Source organism: Crocuta crocuta, unplaced genomic scaffold (assembly GCF_008692635.1).
Source record: "Crocuta crocuta isolate KB4526 unplaced genomic scaffold, BGI_CrCroc_1.0 scaffold364, whole genome shotgun sequence".
Classification (NCBI taxonomy): domain Eukaryota; kingdom Metazoa; phylum Chordata; class Mammalia; order Carnivora; family Hyaenidae; genus Crocuta; species Crocuta crocuta.
In genome coordinates, this window is record NW_027532603.1 from 841,123 (window position 1) to 850,362 (window position 9,240).

Below are 9,240 nucleotides of genomic sequence, written 5' to 3' on the forward strand. Positions count from 1 at the left end.
CTTGTGTGTGAGGTGGCACTTATATTAAAACGATTTTTCTGATTCAGTTTAATGACACTCATTCCAGTTCTGACACCCGGAATATGATTACACGAGCTAGATGCAATCTTCCCCCATCCAGTCATGGTCAGCAAAGACTGAGCGATCTTCCCTCCCTGTCCCCCAGCTTCCCACTCACCCATCATTTGCATTGCGCCAGGCAGAGGGAGGGGGAGGATGGGGCAAAGAGGCCTGCGTCCTGGCCTGAGAAATGCAAGCTGGACGAAGGCGCGAGCACTTGAACTCAACCTGGAGGCCACGGTATCTGAGCCTTCAGGCTGAGAACTTCAAGGCACTGCAGTAGCTCTTTCCTCCTTGTCACAAACAGGTCCCCATGGGAAGTTGGTCTAGATCGCTACGGAACACCCCTTCCAAAAGAGATTGCTGGGGGACTGGTCCCTACTTTCAGAAAGAAAAAAGAAAAAGAAAGAAAAACTGCTTGCTTGTCACCAGAGGATGAGCACTTAAGTCTGGAGTACAGGGTCAGCTTCTTGCAGGGGGGCTGGTTGTGTTCAGGGGCCTGGAGACTCACAGCAAAGTCTCGGCTCCTCTCCCTGCCTGGGAAGCAGGAGGGGGAGCCCCCGGGTGTGATGGCACATGCACAAGGGCCCCGTAGGGCTCCAGAACAGGAGCTCCCCGACCCTGGATGAGAGAGGCACCAATACTCTAGTAGTTACCCAGGGGCTCTGCTCCTCCCCTGAGGAGAGGGAGGGCCAGGCTGCCTTTTATTTACACCATTTTCCGGCAGAATAATTGCTGTTCCTCAGGAAGAATCATGTTTGTGTTTACGGGTGTGTTTAAAGAGGGAAATCCAAACAAAACCAAACAGAGATGGGGAAGAGAGAGATTGAGATTGATTTTGAGAACCTGAGGAGGAGAGCTGTGAAATGGGCACCAGCCTGAAAATCCCTTTCCAAAAATTGCAGCAGTTTGAATTGCTGGACTGGAAAACCAATCTAACGTAATGATTCTAGTGTGGAGCACCCAAAAGCCTCCTATATCCTACCCGGGGTGAATCCACCTCACCCCCATCCGCAGCCCTGACCGCCTGCCCGTCGTTCTGTCTCAGCTGCTCTCACGGCCACTGGCTTTTTTGAGTAGCCTCTGTTTCTGTTTCTGAGCCGAGACTGTCCCCCATGGTGGAGAGCATGGTGTCCAGCCCTTGGCAGGTGTTTGATTGATGCCTTCTTGTGAAATGCTTCTCCCAGGGGCGAGGAGGGTCATGAGGACTATGTCTTCCTGGACCAGTCCTTGCTGCTGAGCTGGTGAAGGTTTCGGGACTGGCATACATGCAGAGTGTCCCACCTGTCCCCTCCCAGCCGCCAGCACCGTTGGCCTAGCTGCCATCATCTGCTGCCTAGACTATGGTGGTAGCTTCTCCCCCTATAAAATATTCACTCCCCAGCAGCCACGGTGATCCTTGTCTTTTTTTTCTTAAGTTTACTTATTTATTTTGAGAGACAGAGAGACAGAGAGAGAGAGCACCCGCGCAAGTGGTGGAGGGGCAGAGAGAGAGAGAGAGAGAGAGAGAGAATCCCAAGCAGGCTCTGCACTGCCAGTGCAAAGCCCGATGCGGGGCTCAGACTCAGAAACTGCAAGATCATGACCTGAGTCGAAGTCAGAGGCTTAACCAACTGAGCCACTCAGGTGTCCCCCAAGTAATGCTTTTCAAATTTAAGTGAGACTTACTCAAAACCCTCCAGTGGCTTTCCATTCCAGGCAGATCAAAGGGCAAAGGGCCAAATCTTTGGTCACGAGGGCTGCGCATGAGCTGTTTCCCCAATTACCTCCCGTACCTGGTCTCTGCTCTCGCAGCTTGACCATTAAGACCTTCTAGCTATTCCAAGAATAGCACCAAGGCCTCTCCTGCCTGATGGCCTTTGCATTTGTTGTTCTCTTGGACTTGAATGCTCTTTCCCAAGCTGCCCACATTCCTTCAGGTCTTTGCTCAGGTACCACCTGTGCTCATGTAAAATAGCAATTCTCCCTTGCTCTACCACCTTCCCACATTCAATACTTCCTGTGCATCGCGCAGTGCTTTATTTTTCTCTGTAGCATGAACTGCTGCCAGATAGAATGTATTTGTTTATCTCTCTACTGTCTGGGCTCCTGAATGTAAGCTCCATGACATCACAGACTCTTTTCTTGGCTTCTGTATTCCTGGTGCCTAGTGGCTACTCAATAAATATGTGCTGTGGAAATAATTGGATGGAGGAAAATTTCATGGATGGGCTTATCTATGGCTCTCTTTCTGCTCCTCCCTGGCTCCAGAGTCTGCGGTGGGAAGCACGGCCAAGCAGCCCAGAATAGTAAGGACAAGGGTTTAAGCTTCCTATGCAAGCAAGGCCCAACCATGCTAAGGTCGACGTCAGAACCAGAGGATGCCCTGCTCGGCCTCCCCATCTCCACCCTGCCCCCAAATGGGTATTTGTCTGATATGACAACATGGCTGACATTCGGACAGCACTTCCGCTGGTTCTTAAAATGGCCAGGGGATGGTTCGCGGATGAGAAGACTGAAGAGAGATCAGCTGAGGTACAAACCTGTTTGCTTGAACGGATATCTAGTGAGACCCTGAGCTAGGCACGGGCCATACAGTGATCTCTGGAATAGAGGTAGGCTCCTGAAGAGCTCACGTCCTGGGAGGAAGACACATACGCAGATAAAGCTAATAAATATAGCAACTGACAAGACAGAGGTACGTGAGGCCACCTTGGGAAGCAAGGGGAGGGGTACCTCATACACCCTGGTAGCAGGGGTGGCAGGAAGACCTACTTGGAGGAGATCGTGTTGGGGGCTGGGTTTTGAAAGATGGTGAGAGTTGGCCAGACACAGAGCAGAGTGGGGGGCAGTCTCCTGAGTGGCAGGAAGGGTATGAGGCAAGTCCTCTTTTCCTGACCTTTGGTCCCCTGTTCTTTCTACCATCTCCTGTTTGGGCTCAAAGGAAAAGCAGTGAGTCTCATTCAGTTCAGTCTGCCTGGACCTTACACTAGGCTGATATGGAATCATAGATAGTGCTTTGTATTCTCTGACAGTAGGCATACAGTAGGCGCTCAATAAACATGGAACGAATGCAAGATCGCTTGTGAAGACGTGGGTCTGTATCTTCTCCTGGGAATCGCAGCACCAGAGAACTGTTGGTTAAGAAGTGTCATGCCAAGAACAGAGCATGGGGTCATTCATTCCCAGTAAGCATGCTATGACCAGATCCCCCTGGGCAGGGACACACCACCACCTAGGTGGACACAGTTGGCCAGGGTCCCAGGCCAAGGCACTTGGCAAGTTGGGAAGAGGGTTGGTGGGCCCCAGAGGCAGAACTTGGGAACTGAAGGGTTAACCAGATCCCAGATTGGCCCCCTTTCTGGCACTGGGTGGGGGTGGGGGGTCAGCCTGATCGAGTGCCCCCTTCTGGAGCGTGTCTGGAGCATGCAGGCCCAGCTCCCAGGCTCTCAAAACCTCATGCAGGCCCCTTCCAGGATGTTTGTAAAGGGAAATGCAAATCACCTGGGGGCTGCTTCATGCTTGGAAGAAGTAAAAATCGATTCTGTTTTCGTTAAAGTGATTTTTGGACACTGTCAAAAGCTCTCTCCTCTCAGGGCATGGGGTGACAGAGAGGCTGCCAGTCTCAATTACGTAAGCAAGCCAACCGGGCAGCAGCGGGCCATCTGACCAGGAGCGGTGCTGCTCTGTGCCCTTCCCAAGCCCAATCCCCCACCCCCTGAGACAGCCCCGACAGCATCATCCCATCCTGGCTTGGAGCTGGCCCTCAACAGCCCCTGGCGGAGGCTCACTCGCAACACTTCCCTTGTGCATGCTCCCCTCTTCCCCATGCTCAACCAGAGCTTCACTCTCGGATGGACTCAGATAGTCTAGGCCAATTGCAATGCCGAGCAAAGTCCAACACAATTAAGAAGGAAAATCTGCTGTAAAAAGTCTACACCACAGAATACATTCACCGACTTAGGTGTGCTGGTCTTATTTAATATTGGGAGTTCTGTGTTACCTCGTCCCTCGGTTAACTGAGATAATTGGGGATTTTATTTATAGTGTCAATTATGAGCACCGAAATTAATCCTTCCACGGTACCTCTGGGAGTTCAACTGTCAAGGGGGCAGAAGGGAAACCTGGACTGGCCATGGGGGTCTTCCCTACCAGCACAGGAAAGTGCAAAGGAAAGCCATCCTCTGGCCTTGCCGGCACATGGGCTGTTATTGTTCTATGGGCTTAAGGTATTTTGAGATATTAAATAAACAGAAATAATTGGTTCTAGGAGATCCCTCCCTGGAGGGCACCTGAGTAACTCATCAGTGAGCCCTAGGAAAGCAGACAGAGATGAGAGCCGGAGCGAGGAAGAGTGAACTCCGCTTGGCACATTGGCCCTACGCCTAGCCCTGCCCTGCAAAGGTGCTGAAGACGGCTTCTCCCAGACTGAAATGGGAACTGGGGGCCGATCAGGGCAGGACGGGTCTGGAGACGGGAAGAGCCAAGTGTCTGCTGGGAGCTGTTGGAAGCAGCTGGACAGAACACAGGCTATGGCGGACTGTTAGCCCTTGGGATTCCATAGTCGTGTGGGGGCTGAAGTCCCCAGCAGACAGTAAGAAAGGGAAGGGCTTTCTAGAGCAGTATAGGCCTACAACTAGCCAGTGAGTCTGTTCAGGACAGGAACCAGCCAGGGGAGAGGAAAAGGCATCCAGGGTCGAGTTGCGAAGGGCTTTGAGAAGGGCAAGAAGACCCCCCCACAATGCAGAATATCTCAGGGGATGGATCAGACGTCAAGTGAAGGCTGCCCTCCTCTGCTCCCAGGGGTCAGGGCTGGGGCAGAGCCCAAATCTTAGGTCCACCCTAGAAAGAGGACAGGCTCTGGAAAGGACTGAGAACAGCATCAGAGAGGCAAATGGTACAGGCGCCCCATTCACATTGACCAATCCATTCAAAAGCATTTTGCCAAACCACCTGCTACGTATAGCCAAGCAGTGTGCCTGGTGATGGTTCCAACTGCCGATTCGGGTCAAAGTCAAAGTAGTCCAACTCAGCATTAGACAACACTGGCCAGGGCAGAGGGGAAGAAAACGACTGCTGTCCTGTTACTTATCTGAGGTTAAGAAGACGCTATGGAAGGCTTTTCTTGCCCATTGGTTTCCTCTCCCAGAAGCTGGACATGTTGACATGTGCCAAAGTGTGAGGCGAGGAGCTCACAGAGCCGCCAGTCAGGGAAAGCATGTTACTCCCCCTGCAGAGGTCCTTTCCTCCCTCTCTGCCTTCACTCTCTGGCAGGGGCCTCTCGCTCCCTGCTGTCCCCTCTCCTCCCTCAGAAAGTAAGTATGAAGCCAAGACTGTCCATCCCCTGACATTGAACTCACCCCTTGCTCTACAGGGTGAATGCTAAAGGAACTCAGGGGGCTCCCCAGCGACAGCAAAACAGTACCTTTTGCTAGGAAAGCAGCCATTAATTTCAAAGGCAGTCTTTATACTTGCCAGATGGAAATGTTTTATTTATCAATTCCCCGTGTGCCCAGCAAAGTGGCTGTAGTATTCACCGCACTGATGTTTCCTTGCAGAAGGATGTGACTAGAAGAAACTAACACCCTGCAGCCATGATATAAAGGAAGTAACCCTGGGGGGGGGGGTCTGCTTTCCACCTATGTTCCCCACCCCCGGACAGTATGGGTGCAAGTGGGGTGGCGAGTGGACAGGGAAAGGACACTGGAGACAGCCAGGCTGGTTTCAGAAAACCAGCTCTGCCTCTCATCAGCTGTGTGACTGGAGAATCTACTTGACCTCTCTGAGCCTCGCTTTCTGCATCTTCAGAGTTGTATGGCATTCTTCCTACCTTGCAGGGTTGTTGTGAAGACTTAAGGGGATAATATATGCAAAGTACTTAGCACACTGCTGACACACAGTAGACACGCACATGTTGTTATACTAATAATAAAAAGTAATAGCCAGGTGGCCACTGAAGTTTCCATCGATCTCTTCTGAAATGATCCCATTTTAGCTCTGACATCCATCCATCTGCCCTGTTTTCTCCCCATGGCAGTCCTGAGGCATCACTCTGGTGTCATGAGTCCCCATCAGGGGACACTTAAGGACACTGGATAGTCAGAGACACATTGGGAGCGTGGACAGGGAGGTCCTGGCCATGGGTGAGGTCTCCTTCGGGAAAATGAGGGGATGGTCAAGGTCAGCCTTGAAAGGGCAAATGTGTCTATTTCTTCTGACACGGTGCCCAGCTCCCAAGCCATTTTATCCCTAAATACCCCACTGCGCCAGGAAGCCCACATGTGCCACCTAAACCAAGAGATAAGGTCAAATGACCAGACATTCTTACCCTCTCCGGGCACGAGCAGCTGTTCAAAGAACTGTGTGCCGGAGGGAGAGGAAGGGCAGGAGGGCCTGTGTCACACCGACGAGAGACAAAGGGGATGTCCCCATCAAATATGGTCTCCACAAACGGACGATGACACCCCTTGCTCTCCCCCTCTCATGTGGCACGATGACAAATGTAATCATTTTAAAAGGTCCCGTCACCTGCTCAGTCATTCCCAATAAGCACACACAGCACTATGGGAAAACCGACACCAGCCCCGCAGGGTATCAGGCCAGGAAAAAAATCGAATCACCAGGACGCCACCAACCGAATTGTCAAAGACCAAATCAAATGCTTCATGAATTCTCCATCAGCAATATAATGCTTCCTGGCCTAAGCAAATACAGACCCAGCACATGAATTGTAAAGGGATTTTTTTGCATTAGCCTCAGTGACTTCTAACGGCCAAAGCAGAAACCCCTAAGAAATGCACGCTTCCATCAAGCTGCTTTCGTTGGCTCTAATCCTGTTAGGGTAAGGATTGCAATCTCCTTCCTGAGCCCCTTCCTCTGATGGAAAGCGTCACATAAATATATTTCTGTGACCTCAGCTGGAGAAGAGACCTCGGGGAGATGGAAAGGACAGAGCCACCCTTAGCCTTGCGGAGTGCCTCTCCCTCCCTCTGATGATGCTGCCAATTCTGTGTCTGACCATATGATCCATTCAGACCATCTCACAGTCACCCAGGTAGGCCGGGTCATTTAATCACAGAGTCCAGCTGGGGAGGCAAGACTGCAACTCCTTCCACGAGAAAAAAAAAACCCACAAGTCAGATGCCCCCCACTTTTCAGAGAACCCAAATTCAGTGTCACTTAGGGAAAGGCTGCTCAGACCCACTGAACCCTTGAGTATCTGTGGCAGCAGAGAAGAGGAGACAACAGAGAAATAGCTTGCAGATACACTACAGAGAAGAAATGCAGGAAGGATCCAGAAAAAGTGCTCTAGGTGTCTTCTAGTTAATGGAAATGTGTATCCTCCTTATGACACTCACGGAACACCTCAGGGCCTTCTTCCGTCCTACCTGCTGCCCCGTTTCTCTCCCGGTGACAGCCCTTACCAGCACGGATGCATGTAAGAATGCAGCCACTCACTCTAGCCTGCACACCCCACCCCCCACTGAACGCATCACTGTGAAGAGAAATGGTGGCTTGATCCTCCATGTTTTATAAAATGCATGCCCCCCCAAAGAAAACTCAATTCAGAGCAAGCTAACACCCCCAACAAATCACTTGTGTGCCTTCTTCTGATGAGGCAACTCCCCTTGCTCCCACAACTTGGCCAGACGACTCCCTCCTCCTGTGCCCAATCCTGATACCATCCACAGTCTCCCACCCATCATCAAACCTCCACCCTCCTCCGGTCCCCGGCACAGACTTACCCTAGTGTGGTCATGGTGACGATGGTGTACCAAAAAGAGGCAGGGATGCTCGTGAACTTGCTGGCAGAGGAGCCCTTCTCGGCATAAAACATCACAGTGGCAAAGATGATGATGGCCATGGTGAGGGAGAAGAGGAGAAAGCCGAGTTCGGAGGCACAGCTCTTGAGCGTGTAGCCCAGGATCCGCAAGCCCTGGGAGTGGCGCGAGAACTTGAAGATCCTGAAGACACGGAAGACCCGGAGCGTGACAAAGGCGCCGGACACGTCCTCGTTGTTGGTCATGACCAGGCCGATGTAGTAGGGCATGATGGCCACGACGTCGATGATGCTCATGACACTGCGGATGAAGCGGTAGCGGCTGGGCGCCGCGAAGAGCCGCAGGAGGTACTCCACGGTGAAGATCATGACGCAGGCGGTGTCCAGGCAGAAGAAGGCCACCGAGTAGCGCTCCCCACATGGCAGCTCCTTGCTCCCGGGCACTGTGCCGCACGGCACTGTCTCCACCACGTTGGTGATGACCGACACGGCGATGAAGAAGCCAGTCACGTAGTAGAAGACCAAGGCCAGCGTGCTGGTGTGCGGGTTCTCGAAGGCCCGCCACATGGTCTGGCGGAAGCTGAGCGAAGGCATGGACTCCTGGTTGTTCTCTGAGTCGTTGTCGTCCATGAGCCGCTCGGCGTTCTCCCTCTTGCGGTCCTTGTACTCCTCGTAACAGCAGTCTCCGATGATCTCTGGGAGGATGCCGTAGAAAGCCAGCTCGTCGTCGTACGCCGAGATGCACTCATAGCGGGGGTAGTGCAGCTTCCCCGTGCGGTAGAAGTTGAGGACGCACCGGAACACCTCTGGGTCCCGGTCAAAGAAGTACTCCTTGGTGTCCTCGTTGAAGAAGAACTCCTTCTCTGTGCTGCCCAGTAGTGTGTCCGGGTAGCGCTCCAGTGTGGTCCGCCAGGTCTGGAACCGCCGACCGCTCACGTTGAGGACGATCAGTTCATCCTGCCGCTTGTTCTTGTCGGCGGGTGCAAGGGGCATGGGGCAGTTGGCCACTGGCATCCACCCGATGGCCGCTGCCCGCGCAAAAGGCAGCCAGGCTGCCACTCCTGCCGCCATGGTGACTCCAGCTCTTGGGCCGGCCACTGCTCGGAGGCTTTGCACACCAGCTTGGAGTCAGTTCGGGGACCCCTGGGAGACAGGAGGAGAGAGCAGAGAACTGGGTGAGTCCGTGACTGCCTCCCAGGTAGGGAATGGGACACAGGGAAGGGTCAGTGCTGAGTGGAAAGCAGCGAAAGTCTGGAAGGCAAATTAACGAGATAGAAGTCGCCACCGAAGGGAGGAGACCTGACTCTAGGGAGAGCCCTTAGCATGGGGCAGTGCGGCAGTGCGGGATCACCAGATGTTGTTGACTGCCCGACAAATTGTCAAGTTCCGAGGAGGCTCAGGAGCATTTGGAGGGAAAGCCT

At 52.9% G+C, this 9,240-nt stretch overlaps 1 protein-coding gene across 2 annotated transcripts in view; it reads right to left on the minus strand.

Moving 5' to 3' along the window:
• Positions 1 to 8,890, minus strand: part of KCND3 (potassium voltage-gated channel subfamily D member 3) — a 205,695-nt gene extending 196,805 nt beyond the window's left edge. For both annotated transcript variants that reach the window (XM_077780160.1, XM_077780159.1), the window contains exon 1: positions 7,785 to 8,890. In XM_077780160.1, coding sequence (XP_077636286.1) covers positions 7,785 to 8,890 — 1,106 coding nt within the window. The remainder of the gene's footprint in view (positions 1 to 7,784) is intronic.
• Positions 8,891 to 9,240: the final 350 nt, after the last annotated feature.